This window comes from Osmerus mordax, chromosome 1 (assembly GCF_038355195.1).
Source record: "Osmerus mordax isolate fOsmMor3 chromosome 1, fOsmMor3.pri, whole genome shotgun sequence".
In the NCBI taxonomy this organism is placed as follows: Eukaryota; Metazoa; Chordata; class Actinopteri; order Osmeriformes; family Osmeridae; genus Osmerus; species Osmerus mordax.
The window spans coordinates 23749924-23768966 of NC_090050.1; the positions used below are offsets into that span (position 1 = coordinate 23749924).

The 19043-nt window shown below is 51.6% G+C and overlaps 1 protein-coding gene across 1 annotated transcript; it reads right to left on the bottom strand.

Annotated features, from left to right (window-relative positions):
* Positions 1-379: 379 nt before the first annotated feature.
* ipo9 (importin 9) lies at positions 380-17683 on the bottom strand. Its single transcript, XM_067244137.1, has 24 exons — positions 17511-17683; positions 15283-15344; positions 14692-14778; positions 12900-13101; positions 12549-12637; positions 12187-12273; positions 11958-12077; positions 11547-11647; positions 11021-11079; positions 10771-10922; positions 10561-10659; positions 8525-8631; positions 8099-8238; positions 7564-7726; positions 6960-7186; positions 6595-6743; positions 6119-6247; positions 4707-4982; positions 4068-4234; positions 3587-3720; positions 2080-2199; positions 1823-1945; positions 1479-1555; positions 380-1207 (listed from the first exon to the last, which is right to left on the bottom strand). Exons 1-24 carry the CDS (start codon positions 17674-17676, stop codon positions 1097-1099), a joined length of 3147 nt encoding a protein of 1048 aa, XP_067100238.1. The 5' UTR covers positions 17677-17683; the 3' UTR covers positions 380-1096.
* Positions 17684-19043: the final 1360 nt, after the last annotated feature.

Genomic DNA, 19043 nt, shown 5'->3' on the forward strand with positions numbered 1-19043 from the left:
ATTACAAAACCCTGTCTTTAAATGGAATACCAAGGTTTTTTTTTATCCTTCGAATTCTCTTCAACAGATTTCTGGCATATATTGTAGCACACATTCAACTCCCACACAGCAACTGTCATCTTCATATCGGCCTGATAAATGCTAAAGAAACGACACTGAAATGAAATATCTGCTGCACATAGAATAACACACACTTAAGGATCGAGAGTGGGTTATCAATCTCCAGTTAACTTGTTTTTATTTATTTTTTATCCAAAAGCGACATGGCTTAGAGGGGAGGATTTGTAGCTGCGTCAACTGCAAAATAGACAAATGCTCCAACCAGAGACACTCCCATTCCCCAGACAGAGGAATACAAAAATGAGATAGAATCGGAAAATGGTGTCCTACAAGGGCTTTTATTTATATTTCATCCAAAAACTCCAGCAGGTACAAGGAAATGAGAGGCTGTGTGAGTCACCATGACAACAGTGTGAATCCTTCATACCCACCTAGAAACCGCTGAAGTAAAAGTCCTCCTTCCAATCCGAAAAGTCAACTCTTTCGGAAAATAAGGCCGCCAATGTTTCTCCTCAGCTCGGAGTCAAGATTCTCCAATCGTCCATCAACATGGTCTCTTTTTGCCTCTTGGTGGAAGTTTGTCTTTTTCGTGTAGTTATTTTTTCACAAAGCACAAAAATAATGGGCCAAGATACAAATGGGACACAGAAAGTCATCGTTGGTGGTTCGTGTCCCACAGCAGATCTCCAAACCGTTAACAGTGCTCCTCAGGTTTGAGGAGACACGCCACAATGCCCTCATCCTCTAAGAGCAACATGGATCTCCCTCTCCTCTCCCTCCTTCTCCACCTTCACCTCCTCTCCTGTCTTTTCCCCCTCCTTGTTCAAGCTAGGTTGAGGAGATGGGAGGAGGTGGATAAGTGCTTGTCTGCCTTTCACATTTACTCCTCTGTCACCCCCTTTCAGCAGTCAGTCAGAATCTCAAGGTTCGGAAATTCATTGGCATGAGAGACTTAGGGATAGGGTGTGTGTGAGAGAGAGAGCGAGAAAGGATCTGGGTGGGTGAGGGATAGGGTGGGGGTCTGGGAGGTCAAAGGTTAGATGCCGATGGACTGCAGGACTCTCCTCTCAGACTCGTTGAGATGACCTGAGAACATGCTGTAGCAGGGCTGCTGGGCAAACTGGGTCAGGAAGTCTGTCAGGTAGGCCTAGAACACAGCGACAACAAGAACATCAGGTCTATCTGGTATATAGAGTCCTACCTGGAGGTCTATCTGGTATATAGAGTCCTACCTGGAGGTCTATCTGGTATATAGAGTCCTACCTGGAGGTCTATCTGGTATATGGAGTCCTACCTGGAGGTATATCTGGTATATGGAGTCCTACCTGGAGGTATATCTGGTATATGGAGTCCTACCTGGAGGTCTATCTGGTATATGGAGTCCTACCTGGAGGTCTATCTGGTATATAGAGTCCTACCTGGAGGTCTATCTGGTATATGGGGTCCTTTAGAGCATCTGGATCTTCTTCATCATCATCTTCATAGTAGTCCTCATCTAAGGAGACAGTACTGGAGGTCAGGTGACAGTTGTTCAGTGCAGGGCTTCTAAAACGTTATTTTTCATCAAGTCAGAGCCCTCCCCCTCCTCCATCCAACCCTCTTTCGAAAGCAAAATACTTCCTGCCTTTCCTCTGTTCCCCCTATCATACTGCTCATCGCCAATCTCTCAACATCTCACCATGATTGTTGCTATATACAACGGTCCAAATATCCTTTCCCTCCTCCCCCTCTCCATGCGGTGTTTGTAAGTTCATCAGCTTACCATACTTGTTGGAGGCGATGAGATCCGACAGCAGCTGTCCACTCAAACCTTGATCTTCCTCATCCTCCTCCTCATCTTCCTCTTCCTCCTCCTGGTCCTGCTCCTCCCACATGCCACCGGACTCTAAAAACCCAAACATTCGTCATTAGTCATGTGAACCATTCCAGGGTAGCAAAGCCCATTTTCACAAGTTCAGAGGTCGACAGGTTCAGAGGTCGACAGGTTCAGAGGTCGACAGGTTCAGGAGGTCAGGGTACCTTGACTCCAGTCTGCTGCTGCGCTCCTGGTTGCGTTGGCCTCGACAACGGACGACAGCTCGTTGACGATGAGCTTGAACACCTTCACCAGCAGCGGAATGTTGGTCCAGCGCTCGGGATCTGGGAGGGTGAGGAACATCGTCACTGTTGGTCTCGAGCATAGATATATATAAAGGGTAGATGTCTCGTTCGCGTTACCGGACAACGGAGTCGAACGTCCGCACATGGCGGCCATCTTGCTACAGTCAACTCGCTCACCCATAACATTGTGTTGATGCTACATGTACTTTTTAAATGACCATAACTTGCTCAATTTTCTACAGATTTTTAAACGGTTTGGTTTGTTATCAACGTCAGAGTTGTCGTTATGCCACTGCATACTTATGAATAATTATGTTTTTTTTTTTTTATAGAATAGAAGTATGCAGTGGCATAACGACATCTCTGACGTTGATAACAAACCAAACCGTTTAAAAATCGGTTGAAAATTGAGCAAGTTATGGTCATTTAAAAAGTCTAGACTCCGCCCTAAGACATCTAGTCTTTATATATATCTATGGTCTCGAGCTTCAGAGATGGGAAGTAACAAATACTTTGTTACTGTACTTTATACATTTTTCTGGAAACTTTTTAGTTACACTTCTTAACATTTTTACACAAATATCTTTACTTTCTACTTGTTACATTTCCAAGCCAGGCTCATTACTTTAGTTTGGCTTTGCTTGATCAATATTATTTCGAAAAAAAACAAACAAGTTTTGAACTCTTTTTTTAAACTGGTTTAAAAAAAACAAATCGAAAAAACAAGTTTCTAAAAGGTAGAAAATATATTTTCGAAAAAAGGATTTACAAAAAAAGTTTGTAAAGGAAGCACATTGGGGAAAAAACTTTTGAAACAAACTCCTCTCCTTTCACTGTGTGTGAAAAAAAAGTTCTGAACTGTTTTTTTGGAACTGGTTGAAAAAAATATTTTCGAAAAAAAAAGTTTCTAAAGGTTAAAAATATATTTTTGAAAAAAAGTCCTGTCCTCTCCTTTCACTGTGTGTGAAAAAAGTAGTTTTCAACTGTTTTTTCTAAAGGTAGAATTTGTTTTTGTGAAAGGAAGATGCTAAAGGTAAAAAAAAAATTGAATCGAACTGGCAACCGTCAGATTACTAGCCCGATTCCCTAACCGCTCAGCCACCTGACTCCTAGAATCTCTGATCTTCATAAACTCCTCAACTATCTTGTCTTCCTAAACTCCTCAACTCTCTGGTCTTCCTAAACTCTCTGGTCTTCCTAGACTCTCTGGTCTTCCTAGACTCTCTGGTCCTCCTAGACTCTCTGGTCCTCCTAGACTCTCTGGTCCTCCTAGACTCTCTGGTCCTCCTAGACTCTCTGGTCCTCCTAGACTCTCTGGTCTTCCTAAACTCCTAGACTCTCTGGTCTTGATAAACTCATAGACACTCTGGTCTTGCTAAACTCCTACACTCTCTGGTCTTGGTAAGCCCCTAGTCTCTGGTCTTACTCTTGGCAGACTTGGATCGTGTGCGTATGCCCTCCTCTGCGGTGAAGATCTCCTCTCCCTTCACCATGATATCCTGGAGCCGCTTGTCGTTGGTGTTGAGGCCGTGCTGCAGCAACTTGCACAGCGCCACCGTGCTGCCGGAGGACCACACGACAGTCAGAGGGAACAACATACTACACACACACACTATGTATAAATACACAGGCTACATACATATGACAGCTTTTAGCAGGAATAGTAAAAAAGCTTGAGATATATAATATACACTCAGTTATATAATATACACTCAGTTATATTCTTATCTAAATACTTGTCATTGGATTCAAACATACATACACTATCCATATTTCTATCCATCTATCCACTACCTATGAAAAGGTTGGTCCAGACACATGAGGAGGAGGCAGAGGAGGAGGAAACAGCAAAACACATTCAGCTAACCCAGCTGCAGGTGTGGTTTCTGGGCCAGGCTGCAGCTCACCTGACTTTGCCCTCGTACTGGCCGTAGAACAGGTGCTGGCGGCCCATCCACTCAGCCATGACGAACTCCAGCGCAGGCTTCCCTGTGGGGCCGGGGAGGCTGCTCAGAAACTCCAGCAGAGGATCCAGCTGGGAGTGGACCAGGTGGGCAAACACCATGATCAGAGACTGGAGGGAGGAGGAGAGGGGAGGGAGGAGGGAGGGAAGGAGTGGGAGAGGAAGATGGGAGGGGAGTGGGAGGGGAGAGGGAGGGAGGGAAGGGGAGAGGGGGCAAGGGAGTGGGAGAGGAAGAGGGGAGGGAGGAGGAAGAGTGGAGGTGAGAGGGAGGGAGGGAAGGGAGAATAAGGGAGGGCAGAGGAGAGGGAAAGGAGAGGTGGGAGGGAAGGGTGAGGGAGAGAGAGGAGAGGGGGAGGGATGGAGAGGAGGTATAAAGAGTTAGAGAGACACAGACAGTTTCACTAGACTTTCATTGAAGGAGTAAAAACATACCATGAAGGAGTAAAAAAAAAAAACAAAGAATTAGGAGAAGGGGGAAAAAAAGCAGGAAGAAGAAAGAGAAGAAAAGAGGAGTATGAGTGTGTCAGGAGGAGGAGGAGGAGGAGGAGGAGGAGAGCAGGGAGCGGCGGACGCCTGTCTCCACCTGCATGACGCTGAGAGTCTCGGCCTGCTGCATCTTGCTGAGCACGGCTCTCAGGATCTGGTCCAGCTGCTCCCCCAGCTCCGTCCCGGCCCGCCAGATCAGCGTGGACACCAGCCGGCCCACGAACGCCGCCGTGAACTCGGAGGTGCGCGGGTCCAGCAGCTGGCTGACCACCTGCATGACGTACCACAGCCCGCTGTGGCCCTGCTCGTCACGCCAGCCCCCCACCTGCTCCAGGGCCACCGACACATACGCACGGAGACACTCCCCGCCGTTCTGGAGGGAGGGAGGCACACAAAGACACACAGTATTACTAATAATTTCTTTCTATTTGTCTTTCTGTCCTAATCCATCCCTCTCACCCCTCCACCCTCCCCCTCCCTGGTGGTGTTCCCTCCCTCCCCCCTACCTGCATGGTGGTGTTCCCTCCCCCCTCCCTACCTGCATGGTGGTGTTCCCTCCCCCCTCCCTACCTGCATGGTGGTGTTCCCTCCCTCCCCCCTACCTGCATGGTGGTGTTCCCTCCTCCCCCCTACCTGCATGGTGGTGTTCCCTCCCCCCTCCCTACCTGCATGGTGGTGTTCCCTCCCTCCCCCCTACCTGCATGGTGGTGTTCCCTCCTCCCCCCTACCTGCATGGTGGTGTTCCCTCCTCCCTACCTGCATGGTGGTGTTCCCTCCTCCCTACCTGTATGGTGGTGTCCCTCCCCCCCCTACCTGCATGGTGGTGTTCCCTCCTCCCTACCTGCATGGTGGTGTTCCCTCCTCCCTACCTGCATGGTGGTGTTCCCTCCTCCCTACCTGCATGGTGGTGTTCCCTCCCCCCCCCCCTACCTGCATGGTGGTGTTCCCTCCCCCCCCCTACCTGCATGGTGGTGTTCCCTCCCCCCCCCCCCTACCTGCATGGTGGTGTTCCCTCCCCCCCCCTACCTGCATGGTGGTGTTCCTCCCCCCTCCCTACCTGCATGGTGGTGTTCCCTCCTCCCTACCTGCATGGTGGTGTTCCCTCCTCCCTACCTGCATGGTGGTGTTCCCTCCTCCCTACCTGCATGGTGGTGTTCCCTCCCCCCCCCCCCCCACCTGCATGGTGGTGTTCCCTCCCCCCCCCCCCCTACCTGCATGGTGGTGTTCCCTCCCCCCCCCTACCTGCATGGTGGTGTTCCTCCCCCCTCCCTACCTGCATGGTGGTGTTCCCTCCTCCCTACCTGCATGGTGGTGTTCCCTCCCCCCTCCCTACCTGCATGGTGGTGTTCCCCCTCCCTACCTGCATGGTGGTGTTCCCTCCCCCCCTACCTGCATGGTGGTGTTCCCCCCCCCTACCTGCATGGTGGTGTTCCCCCTCCCTACCTGCATGGTGGTGTTCCCTCCTCCCTACCTGCATGGTGGTGTGTCCCCCCCCCCCCCCCTCCCTACCTGCATGGTGGTGTTGTCGTCGGTGCGCAGGGTGCACTGGGCCACCACAGGGAAGGCCTGGCAGACCAGCAGCTCTGACAGGGGCGGCTTGGAGTGACGCACCACCGTGGTCAGGATGTCTATGGCCGTCTGTGGACCACATTTACCAGCACAGGTATGAAGGGTGTGTGTGTGGGTGTGTGTGTGAGTGTGCGGAGGGGTATGTGTGTGTGTGTGTGTGTGTGTGTGGGGGGGGGCAAGGGTGTGTGTTTGTGTGTGTGTGTGTGTGTATTTGTGTGTGTGTGAGTGTTTGTGGGGGGTAAGTGTGTGTGTGAGTGTGTGTGTGGGGGGGGTAAGTGTGAAGTGTGGGTGTGTGTGTGTGGGGGGAGTAAGTGTGTGTGTGTGTGTGTGTGTGGGGTGGGGGGTAAGTGTGAAGTGTGGGTGTGTGTGTGTGGGGGGAGTAAGTGTGTGTGTGTGTGTGTGTGTGTGAGACTCACGGAGCAGAGTCCAGCAGGGATCTTGTCGGCCGGGGCCTGCATGATGCTGACCAACGTGGGGATGAGTCGGAGCTGCATGGGGCCCTGGCAGCCCTCGATCTGAGCCAGCTCCTTGAAGATGTCCTGGGCCAGGGACGCCACCACCGGGTCTGGGGGGGGAGGGGAGAGAGATGGAGGGGGAGGAAGAGGGGGGAGGAAGAGATGGAGGTTTTAGAGATAGAGAAGGGGAGAGATGGAGTGGTGTGAGAGAAAGAGGGGAGAGAGATGTAGAGAGGTAAGAGGAGAGATCCACCTGGGAACTAAACAGCCTGACTCAGAAAAGGGGAGAGGGAAGAGGAGGAAGGAGGAGAAAAAGGAAGAGTTACCGTTGTTGTACTTGAGCAGGATGGCGATGGTGAGGGGGCAGATCTTGTTCTCGGCGCTGGTGGTGAAGGCGGGGTCGACGGTGCAGACGATGCAGAGAGTCTCCAGCACCAGGGTGAGCACCTCTGAGCTGAACTGGGCCGCCAGCTGCACCAGCCCCTCCAGCACGCTGGGGAGGAACGGCTGCAGCACGTGGGTGCTGTCAGACAGCTTCAGCTGGTCACAGTACCTGCAGCACACACACACAGAGGAAGACACACACACACACACACACACAGGAAGACACACACACACACACACACAGGGGAAGACACACACACACACACACAGGAAGACACACACACACACACACACACACACACAGGAAGACACACACACACACACAGAGGACGACACACACACAGTCAGTCCTGCTACCTGACCTGCCCTCCTATTATAGTCAGCAGTAGAGAAAAGTAGAATATAACAGATAGAATCGACTAGAGAACAGAAGAGCAGAGTATAGCAGAGAGTACATATTAGAGAGTGTAGCAGAGTACAGTAGTGTTTTACAGAGTGTAGTCCAGCAGGGCAGAGTGCAGTGGAGTACAGCAGAGTTGGTCTCACCCCCAGATTGCCCTGACGGCAGAGATCCGTACGGAGGGGGGCTGGGAGGTGTGCAGCCCGCTGACCGTGGCCTGGAGGAACTGCTGGATGAGCTCAGGAGACATGGCCGCTGTGAAGCGACTTGCCGCCCACAACGCCCGGCCCAGCAGGAAGGGGGAGGCCGCTGGAGGCAGGAGGGGGACAGTGAGGGCAGTAAAAAAAAAAAAAAAAAGGTTTAATGAATAGCCTGGATTTTTTTGTCAAATAAAATCATAAATCAGAATCAGAAAGGGATTTATTCGCCATGAAAGTTTGCACAGACAAGGAATTTGCTTTGGCAGGAAGGTGCATACAATAAACATATACCTAAAATTTAAATATGTGGACTAACTATACTAAGGGTACATAAACTAGCAGTACTAAATACATTGCATGGGATCTATTTATCAGCCATTCTGATCATGCATTGTGTTGGATCAAGCCCTCGTAAAATCATGTGACTGCCTCATCCACATGCTCAGGGGATGAGTCTCGGAGAGGTGGATGATCGACTCACCGGGCAGGTTGAGGTCTGCGAGGATGACTCCGGCTAGGAAGCCATGCATGTCGAACTGGATCCTCCCGGTCTTCACGTTCTCCGTGATGACGGTCTTAACGGAGCCCAGCGCCAGCATGCACGCCTCGTGCACCTTCCACCTGGGGGGGGTTACAACCATGCTTAGGCGTGTGTGTGTGTGTGGGGGAACACATGAATGTGTTTATGTGTGTGTAGGTGTGTCCCTGATGAGAGTGTGTAGGCGTGTGTCTGGTGTGTGTGTGTGTCTGGTGTGTGTGTGTGTGTGTCTGGTGTGTGTGTGTGTGTGTCTGGTGTGTGTGTGTGTGTGTCTGGTGTGTGTGTGTGTGTGTCTGGTGTGTGTGTGTGTGTGTCTGGTGTGTGTGTGTGTGTGTCTGGTGTGTGTGTGTCTGGTGTGTGTGTGTGTACCAGTGCTCATTGCCAGTGCTCCTGGCCTGCTCTGCCTCCTGCAGGTGTCTGGTGGCGGCTGCAGCGAGAGCTGCTGCACTCTCATTCTGGAACTCTGTAGCAACCGCCTGGCAACCACACCAGGAGGGGGAGGAGGGGGGAGGGAGAGGAGGGGGGAGGGAGGGATGGAGAGGAGGATGAGGAGGGAGAGGAGGGGGGAGGGAGAGGAGGGGGGAGGCGGAGGAGGAAGAGGAGGGGGGAGGGAGAGGAGGGGGGAGGAGGAGGAGGAAGAGGAGGGGGGAGGGAGGGAGGAGGAAGAGGAGGGGGGAGGGAGGGAGGAGGAAGAGGAGGGGGGAGGAGGAGGAGGAGGGGGGAGGGAGGGAGGAGGAAGAGGAGGGGGGAGGAGGAGGAAGAAGAGGAGGGGGGAGGAGGAGGAAGAGGAGGGGGGAGGAGGAGGAAGAGGAGGGGGGAGGAGGAGGAAGAGGAGGGGGGAGGAGGAGGAAGAGGAGGGGGGAGGAGGAGGAAGAGGAGGGGGGAGGAGGAGGAAGAGGAGGGGGGAGGAGGAGGAAGAGGAGGGGGGAGGAGGAGGAAGAGGAGGGGGGAGGCGGAGGAAGAGGAGGGGGGAGGAGGAGGAAGAGGAGGGGGGAGGAGGAGGAAGAGGAGGGGGGAGGAGGAGGAAGAGGAGGGGGGAGGCGGAGGAAGAGGAGGGGGGAGGCGGAGGAAGAGGAGGAAACATTCAGGTTAAACCCATGCACCAGAGGGGTATTCCAGAAAGCAGGTCATGTGACATTTACATTTAGTCATTTAGCAGACGCTCTTATCCAGAGCGACTTACAGTAAGTACAGGGACATTCCCCCCGAGGCAAGTAGGGTGAAGTGCCTTGCCCAAGGACACAACGTCATTTGACACGGCCGGGAATCGAACTGGCAACCTTCAGATTACTAGCCCGCTTCCCTAACCGCTCAGCCACCTGACTCCCTGGGTAAGTTAACTCCCCAGTGACACCCAGCGTTGTAGCAACATTGCCAGTAGGTTGCTGCAACATTGTGAATCAGCTGGTGGGTTAACTTACACGGTTATGTTGCATAACCTGCTTTCTGGAATACCCCCCAGAAGCCAAGAGCACCATTCAGGAGAAACAAGCCTGGGACACGCCCACGTAGAGGGGTGTAGCTCAGCGGTTAGAGCATTTGACAGCTGATCACAAGATCATTTACAGAAGATTTAGGATTATAAAGGATTATGAGCATTTATATAGGACTTAAATCCAGATCAGTTATATCAACTTGTTAACATCAAACACCAGTCTGCTGGGTAGTGTTATGCAGACATCGATACCCAGGACCAACTAATTCTCTAACTCTGACTGCCTCCACTTCACAAGCAAAGTCAGCTAGCGTCAGTGACTAAATCAGTTCGACTGCCTTGTTTCTATCGGAATTAGGAATGCTCATTTTGGAAAAAAATTACAGATAACCGACACTCGTTAACGACCGGTAACCAACACGATTGTCTCAAAATGGAAGAATGTCTGTGACCCATAAAAAAAAAATAGCAATACAACAAATGTTTTTTTCAGCACAAATAAACAAAACTAAACCATTGAATCCGAGAGCGTGGCTGTGCCAACTTGATTGGTGGTTATAACAACAGGGAAGTCAAATTAAATTTATTTTGGTGCTGCTCAACAACTAAAACAGATTTCCAAAGTAGCAGAAACTCGTTAGATATGATTTCTTGTCACTATGGAAGGTGAAAAGTTCCTAATCTAGCAACATTGTCGCTAAATGCGAACCGTTTACCGTACTTGTCGGACGCTGTTCCTATTTATTTGTTGTCGCTCGCGGTGAAAGCTCAAGATGCACAAGATGTCTGAGGAACATGGTTAGTTTACACAACGTAACAAAAGGAAATATGACAGGTTGAGTTTGGAGCAAAACCATTCAGGACACCAGGCCCCATAGCAGCAGCGACACCACACACTACTGAATGTTTTTAATGTTTGGTTTTTCTGTGACGTGTAATGCTATGATTTCTTAGGTGTCTGTAGACTGACCAGCAGCAGGTCCTGGGCGGAGATCCTGACAGAGTAGGAGAAGGTGTCGTCATCCTCGTCCTCAACAAACTGCTGGGGGTTCGCTGTCCACGCCTTGATCTACACACACACACACACACACACACACACACCACTCTGAGGATGAGGAACTCATGCTAAAGGGCACATGCACACACGCTCAAAATCCCCCCACACACACACAGTCTGTACCTGGTCCTCTGTGATCTGCATGTACAGGATGATGTAGTAGATGAGGTCAGGAAGGGCTTTCTTCACCGTGCTCTTGAACTTGCTGTTCTCCAGCAGGGTGTGAACAAACTCAAAGATGCTGAACACCAGGTTCTCAAAGCCCAGAACCTCACCTGGAACACAAACACGTCAGGTCAGACCCTCGGAGGGGAAGGGGTGGTGGAGAGGGCAGAGGATCTGCAGGATGAATGAAACATAAACATGCCCATACCATCAGAGTCCACAGGATCGTCCACCTCCTCTGTGTAGTTGACCTCCGTCCTCACATAGGTAACACCGGGTTAAGGTCATCGCAGACAATACCACATCAACAAGCTGGCTTTCATCCATCCTGGCCTTCAGTACTGAATGGATACAGTTTTAAATCTAAAACAGGCTTTGTGATAAGCCTCAAAAAGGTGTTCAGTTCTAAATGAGCACAACTCCAGCTCTGGGGTTTTCTGCTTCCTGATGGTTTCTTATCAGACTGGGTGACACAGACGTGAGGGAGGGAGAACAAGAACAATAGGGAATGGGAGAGAAAGAGAGAGGGAGAAAGAAAGAGAGAGAGAGGGACAGAGAAAGAGAGAGGGAGGGAGAAAGAGAGAGAGGGGCAGTGAAAGAGAGAGGGAGGGAGGGAGAAAGAGAGAGAGGGGCAGAGAAAGAGAGAGGGAGGGAGAGAGAGATAAAGAGGGAGGGATAAAGAGAGAGGGAGTAAAAGCGAACCAAGGGACAAGAGGGAGGAGTCAGAAGGATATAAGGCGGCGCTCTCCGTCAGGGTGTTCCAGACGATGGGCAGAATCTGCTGCATAGATGACACCATGGGCCTGGGGAAGTTCTTCACTAGAGCCGTCACTGCCTGGGGGGGGGGAGGGGGGAGTGGGAGAGGGGAGTGGGAGAGGAGAGAAAGAACAAGGAGAGGGAAGGAAGGGACAGTAGGAGACGAGAGGGGGAGGAAGGGGGAAAGTGGGAGAGGAGAGAAAGAACGAGGAGAGGGAAGGAAGCAGGGAGGAGAGATCAGGATTATGAGTATCACAATTTCCCCCCCTCCCCATCTACACACCAAGCCCCTCGCACACACGTCAAACACTCCCAGACAGGCCCCAGGCTCTGCTAACCAGACAGATAGCCTTCTAGGACTCCATCTCCCAGGATTCCCTGCGGCTCACCTTCAGCACCTCCATCTTGAGGCCGCTGTCGGAGGAAGATCCATCGGGCATCTGCAGCGCCTGGATGAAGGCCTGCGTGAACTGCTGCACCACGGGGAAGATCAGCGCCTTGGCTGCCCCCTGAACACACACACACACACAACAGTTTAGTTATAAAGCCAATCCCTCAGATTCATAGAGTGTGTGTGTGTGATGAAGTGAGACAGTGTGTGTGTGTGTGTGACATCACCTTCTCCAGCTCCTCGATAGCACAGATAAGGTTGGCACAGGTGGTGAAGATCTCCACGGCCCTGGCACGCGTACGGATACTGTAGACCTACAACACACACGGCAGAGATGACATCACACACGGCAGGGATGACATCACACACGGCAGGGATGACATCACACACGGCAGGGATAACATCACACAAGGCAGGGATGACATCACACATGGCAGGGATGACATCACACACGGCAGGGATGACTTCACACACAAAACACCATTTTCCTCCACACACACCAGCTCTGGACCACCTACATCAACACAGTATCACTACACACATACAAAACACAGTATCACTACACACACACACAGCTCTGGACCCGCACCTCAGCCATGGTGAAGATCTTGTACATCTCTGGCAGTATCACCGGGGCAACCAGGGGCATCTGCGTGTCTGTGACCTCACGGGTGAACTCTGCAGAGACAGGAGTCACTCAGAACTAAAAACTACTTATTTACACTCCCGTGTGAGTGCACCTATGAGGATGTGAGTGTGTGTATACCTGTGTGTGTACCTGTGAGGACCAGTGTGTGTGTGTGTGTGTACCTGTGAGGACCGGTGTGTGTGTGTGTACCTGTGAGGACCGGTGTGTGTGTGTGTACCTGTGAGGACCAGTGTGTGTGTACCTGTGAGGACCAGTGTGTGTGTACCTGTGAGGACCAGTGTGTGTGTGTACCTGTGAGGACCCTCATGGCCCCGTGCACGGCGTGCACGTCCCCGCTGACCAGCATGTCCATGAGCAGAGTGAAGAGCTGAGGCCAGGCCTCTGGCCAGTCCCAGTGGGCGATGGCCGACACGGCGTAGGCCACGCTGGAGCGCACCTTACTGATGGCCTCCCTCAGACCCCCGGGGAGCAGGTCCCTGATCGCTGCCTTGGCCTGGAGGGGGGGGTGGTAGGGCAGTATTACAGTGGAGCAGGGTGAGAGGGTGGTAGGGCAGTATTACAGTGGAGCAGGGTGAGAGGGTGGTAGGGCAGTATTACAGTGGAGCAGGGTGAGAGGGTGGTAGGGCAGTATTACAGTGGAGCAGGGTGAGAGGGTGGTAGGGCAGTATTACAGTGGAGCAGGGTGAGAGGGTGGTAGGGCAGTATTACAGTGGAGCAGGGTGAGAGGGTGGTAGGGCAGTATTACAGTGGAGCAGGGTGAGAGGGTGGTAGGGCAGTATTACAGTGGAGCAGGGTGAGAGGGTGGTAGGGCAGTATTACAGTGGAGCAGGGTGAGAGGGTGGTAGGGCAGTATTACAGTGGAGCAGGGTGAGAGGGTGGTAGGGCAGTATTACAGTGGAGCAGGGTGAGAGGGTGGTAGGGCAGTATTACAGTGGAGCAGGGTGAGAGGGTGGTAGGGCAGTATTACAGTGGAGCAGGGTGAGGGGGTGGTAGGGCAGTATTACAGTGGAACAGGGTGAGGGGGTGGTAGGGCAGTATTACAGTGGAACAGGGTGAGGGGGTGGTAGGGCAGTATTACAGTGGAGCAGGGTGAGAGGGTGGTAGGGCAGTATTACAGTGGAGCAGGGTGAGAGGGTGGTAGGGCAGTATTACAGTGGAGCAGGGTGAGAGGGTGGTAGGGCAGTATTACAGTGGAGCAGGGTGAGAGGGTGGTAGGGCAGTATTACAGTGGAGCAGGGTGAGAGGGTGGTAGGGCAGTATTACAGTGGAGCAGGGTGAGAGGGTGGTAGGGCAGTATTACAGTGGAGCAGGGTGAGGGGGTGGTAGGGCAGTATTACAGTGGAACAGGGTGAGGGGGTGGTAGGGCAGTATTACAGTGGAACAGGGTGAGGGGGTGGTAGGGCAGTATTACAGTGGAGCAGGGTGAGAGGGTGGTAGGGCAGTATTACAGTGGAGCAGGGTGAGAGGGTGGTAGGGCAGTATTACAGTGGAACAGGGTGAGAGGGTGGTAGGGCAGTATTACAGTGGAACAGGGTGAGAGGGTGGTAGGGCAGTATTACAGTGGAGCAGGGTGAGAGGGTGGTAGGGCAGTATTACAGTGGAGCAGGGTGAGAGGGTGGTAGGGCAGTATTACAGTGGAGCAAGGTGAGAGGGTGGTAGGGCAGTATTACAGTGGAACAGGGTGAGAGGGTGGTAGGGCAGTATTACAGTGGAGCAGGGTGAGAGGGTGGTAGGGCAGTATTACAGTGGAACAGGGTGAGAGGGTGGTAGGGCAGTATTACAGTGGAGCAGGGTGAGAGGGTGGTAGGGCAGTATTACAGTGGAGCAGGGTGAGAGGTTGGTAGGGCAGTATTACAGTGGAACAGGGTGAGAGGGTGGTAGGGCAGTATTACAGTGGAGCAGGGTGAGAGGGTGGTAGGGCAGTATTACAGTGGAGCAGGGTGAGAGGGTGGTAGGGCAGTATTACAGTGGAACAGGGTGAGAGGGTGGTAGGGCAGTATTACAGTGGAGCAGGGTGAGGGGGTGGTATTTGTTGTGTATTTGTTGTTGTTTGTTGACGTGAGGACAGCTGCTGGTCTCTTACCCTGTCTGACGTCTCTGGTGGACGGTACTTCTCAGACTGGGAGCACCAGTGAGTTTCCACATACTGCTTCAGGATGACCGAGGCCAGCTGAAGAGGAGGGAGGGAGGAGGAGAGGGATAGAGAGAGGGGAGGGAGGAGGAGAGGGATAGAGAGGGGAGAGGGATAGAGAGAGGGGAGGGAGGAGGAGAGGGATAGAAGAGAGGGATAGAGAGAGGGGAGGGAGGAGGAGAGGGATAGAGGAGGAGAGGGATAGAGAGAGTGGAGGGAGAGGGATAGAGAGAGGGGGAAGAGAAGGATAGAGAGAGAGAGAGGATAGAGAAAAAGAAGATTTGAGACAAGGGTGTCATGGCGTCGCTCCGTCAGTATCACTTCCTCCACTTGCCCACACCTGGGTTCGAACTAGGGTCCTCTGACTCGCACGCAACGACCACAGACCTGCAGTGATGTTGCGCTCACCTGAAGGATAGCTAGCGCTAGCAGGTAAGGTTATGCTGCGCTCACCTGAAGGATAGCTAGCGCCAGCAGCTAAGGTTATGCTGCGCTCACCTGAAGGATAGCTAGCGCTAGCAGCTAAGGTTATGTTGTCCTCACCTGACGGATAGCAAGAGCTCCCTGCGGATCCACAGTCAACTCCGCTAGGTGGACTCCAAACTCTGCAACACATTAACCATGGCAACAGAATCAGCACAGTGTCAGTGATGGAGAGATGAGACTGTAGAGTACACACACACACACCAAACAGGACAGAGGTGCCATCGCCCTACCCAGACATTTAAAACAAGTGTCCAAGTTTTATCATGGTCCAGCCACACAGATGTAAATCAAGGCTTTGGGACATTTCTATAGTCAAGAGAGCAGGGGGAGGGAGAAGGGGGAGAGAGAATGAGGAGAGAGCATGGGGAGAGAGAAGGGGGAGAGAGCAGGGGGAGAGAGCAGGGGGAGAGAGCAGGGGGAGAGAGCAGGGGGAGAGAGCAGGGGGAGAGAGAATGAGGAGAGAGAATGAGGAGAGAGCAGGGGGAGAGAGAAGGGGGAGAGAGCAGGGGGAGAGAGAGGGGGAGAGAGCAGGGGGAGAGAGCAGGGGGAGAGAGCAGGGGGAGAGAGAAGGGGGAGAGAGCAGGGGGAGAGAGCAGGGGGAGAGAGCAGGGGGAGAGAGAATGAGGAGAGAGCAGGGGGAGAGAGAAGGGGGAGAGAGCAGGGGGAGAGAGCAGGGGGAGAGAGCAGGGGGAGAGAGCAGGGGGAGAGAGCAGGGGGAGAGAGCAGGGGGAGAGAGCAGGGGGAGAGAGAAGGGGGAGAGAGAAGGGGGAGAGAGCAGGGGGAGAGAGCAGGGGGAGAGAGAATGAGGAGAGAGAATGAGGAGAGAGCAGGGGGAGAGAGAAGGGGGAGAGAGCAGGGGAAGAGAGCAGGGGAAGAGAGCAGGGGGAGAGAGCAGGGGGAGAGAGAGCAGGGGGAGAGAGCAGGGGGAGAGAGCAGGGGGAGAGAGCAGGGGGAGAGAGAATGAGGAGAGAGAATGAGGAGAGAGCAGGGGGAGAGAGAAGGGGGAGAGAGCAGGGGGAGAGAGAGCAGGGGAAGAGAGCAGGGGGAGAGAGCAGGGGGAGAGAGCAGGGGGAGAGAGAGCAGGGGGAGTGGGGGGTAACAGAGGGGAAGGGGGCTGAGAGACAGAGGGGCGAGACAGAACAGGGAGAAGGATAGTGAGATTCATCCCTGTGCCATTACTCTCAGTCAGTGGATTAAAGAGAAGGTGACATCACAGCCTGGGAGACAATGCTAATGCTGACGACCCCATACATCCTTCCTCTGAAAGAGACCAGGGGACACCGCAGTATAACCAGACAGCATGCACAATCAGCCGTTTAGCAGCACCAGAGAAAAGTTTGGGACAAAAGCACTGCATACTGTCCTTATGGCCATGCCATAGGCCATATTATACAAGGATGTATTGCGTGACTGAATGACTACACACACGATCGAGACGAGCTGGCTAACCTATGACTATACAGCTAAGCCGACGGTTCTTGAGCGGCCACAAATGAATTAATTCATTGATTCGTACTGGATTTAATTTGGGTAATAATCAGACAATAGACATGTCATCCCAAGTTCAGTGTGGTGCCGTCTGCAAGGCAGTAGGCTGGAAAGCCACCCACGAGGACAGCGGGAGCCGTCTTCGCGGGAAAAGTGTCCATCCTAATTTAGTGGTTGTCATGACGACAGTATTTCTGACCTCGCACGAGCGACGCTAGCAGCCACTGTTTTTAAAAAAGCGTACAAGACTGGTCCTGTTTTAATTTTAATAAAATAAAACGTCCAGGTTTGCTGGGAGCAAGTGAGCCAGCACACATTCAACTGTGAGGGTGTAGCCAGCAGTTTGAGTGAGTGGGATCCGCATGGATGGTAGCTAGCTAGTTAGCCAACCAGGCTAGCCGTACTGTTGCTTGAAGTTACGGTACTAGTAGCTAGCTAGCCATTATAACAATTACTGGACAAACTCCTGTACACAACACACACTAACCAGCTGTCCAATAAGCCAGCTAGCTAGCTAGGGTAATGATGACGGCGTCAGTCAACTTGCATTAGCTACTTGGCTAGCTGTGGAGCATAATCACATAGGAACGAGCTAGTTATCTACAGTATTAGTTTGAGTTCTACTAGTGGTAGTTATCTATCTAGTTAGACTACAATAGAGGCTAGAATATAGCCAATTAAATAAAAACGATCATGCATGAAAGTATTTATACGTGTCGCCATTCCTAAGGCCACAATGTACATGCGAAGCTTGCTGCTGTCATCCTACCCTCTCGCTGAAGTTAGCTCGCTCTTACCCTCTGTCACTTCCAACACTTTAATTTGTTCTTCTGCTGCGGCTCGCGCTTCTTGCACAGGCGACAAAATAGCCGTCAGGGTCTCGATTAAAGCTTCCTTCAGTCCTTGTTGGACCGGTCCAGAAGCCGAACCCGGCCTAGGACCCGCCGCACTCATGCCTGCCATATTGTCACCCGTAAAACCTGGGCAGCCCGTTTCGGTCTACCGGGGAGGGGAGCAGTAAACTGGAGCGCGCCAATGGATGGAAGTTTGCAGAGGGGAAGACCAACGGAAGAGGATGTTCCGTCGGTCTCGTGCATCTGCTTCACAGATTAGCTCCATCTTCTGGGTTGGGGGGGCTTTAAAAAAACACTTAATATTTTCTAAATATGGCCAAACACCCCGGCCTTCTCTGTATATCTGAAGCTGTCTCGCCAATGTTGCATTATCTAAATAAAAGCAATATCCAGCCCGTCAGGCGTGCAATGAGGCAAGTCCGTTTTGTTATTGATTTAGACTGATTTGTTTGTTTTAATGTCATGTTATTGATGTGTTTCTATGTAGGCTACATTTCTTTGCATTTTTTGTGTTTTTGCTGAGTTGACCTTGATAAAGCTATCTTCTGTCGATGTTGTCACACGTTGCCAGATATCCAGCACGTTTTAATAAAAGTTAGACGTTTCCCCTAAATGGCCTAAACATAAAACAGTACAATAACTTTCTAATAGCTAAAAAGCCGCTCATTCTGGAGAGTTCCGGGACACAGACGGCATTTGACCCGTAGAAAAATGCCGTATCTCCTTAAGATTCTTCGATGGCCTTCTCTCTGTAGGGCGACTCGAAGCACAGTCAATGAATGCACTGTGGTGTGTAATGACGCACTTACACGGTGTGTAATATCAGGGAGTAAGGTGGCTGAGCGGTGAGGGAGTCGGGCTAGTAATCTGAAGGTTACCGGTTCGATTCCCGGCTCTGCCAAATGACGTTGTGTCCTTGGGCAAGGCACTTCACCCTACTTGCCTCGTGGGAATGTCCCTGTACTTACTGTAAGTCGCTCTGGATAAGAGCGTCTGCTAAATGACTAAATATATAATATAGGAATGTTGCTAGCTGGCACAAAGACAATCTTATATTTGTATTACCTTTCCTATTGTTTCACCTGGTCAAATTCGTAGTATCAATTAGCATACTCAGACAGTGTTACACTCTGCTTTTATAGCTGTTATTTGAGTCTTTGTACAAAATGTACAGGAGTTGTTAGACAAATGGAAAAAGCAACAAACATTTAAAAAACAAAAAACACAATGCAAAAATAGAAAGAAAAAAAAAAGTGTTTTTTGGTGCTAAAATTACACTCACTTATTGCTGCAGCGAGTTTGGCCAGGACAACAGGAGAGCGAGACAGGTGTTTTAAACAAATAGTTCTCCGTCAAATCTGTTTTTTTCCAACGTAAATATTTTGAAAACGGAAACACCCTTCATGCAGTTCACTACACCGTAAGAGTTAGGACCTGGTTTGCTCTCTGTTATCCAAAACAGATTTTTTTTAAGGA

What these genes read in the sequence shown, in the direction of transcription:
- ipo9 (XM_067244137.1), bottom strand. Translation starts at nt 17,676, where the DNA reads ATGGCAGGCATGAGTGCGGCGGGTCCTAGGCCGGGTTCGGCTTCTGGA. An exon ending in ACGACAACACCACCATGCAG is followed by an intron (nt 4,983 to 6,118) that starts GTAGGGAGGGGG and finishes CCCTCCCTCCAG; the next exon opens with AACGGCGGGGAGTGTCTCCG. An exon ending in ACGATCCAAGTCTGCCAAGA is followed by an intron (nt 2,200 to 3,586) that starts GTAAGACCAGAG and finishes TCACCCTCCCAG; the next exon opens with ATCCCGAGCGCTGGACCAAC.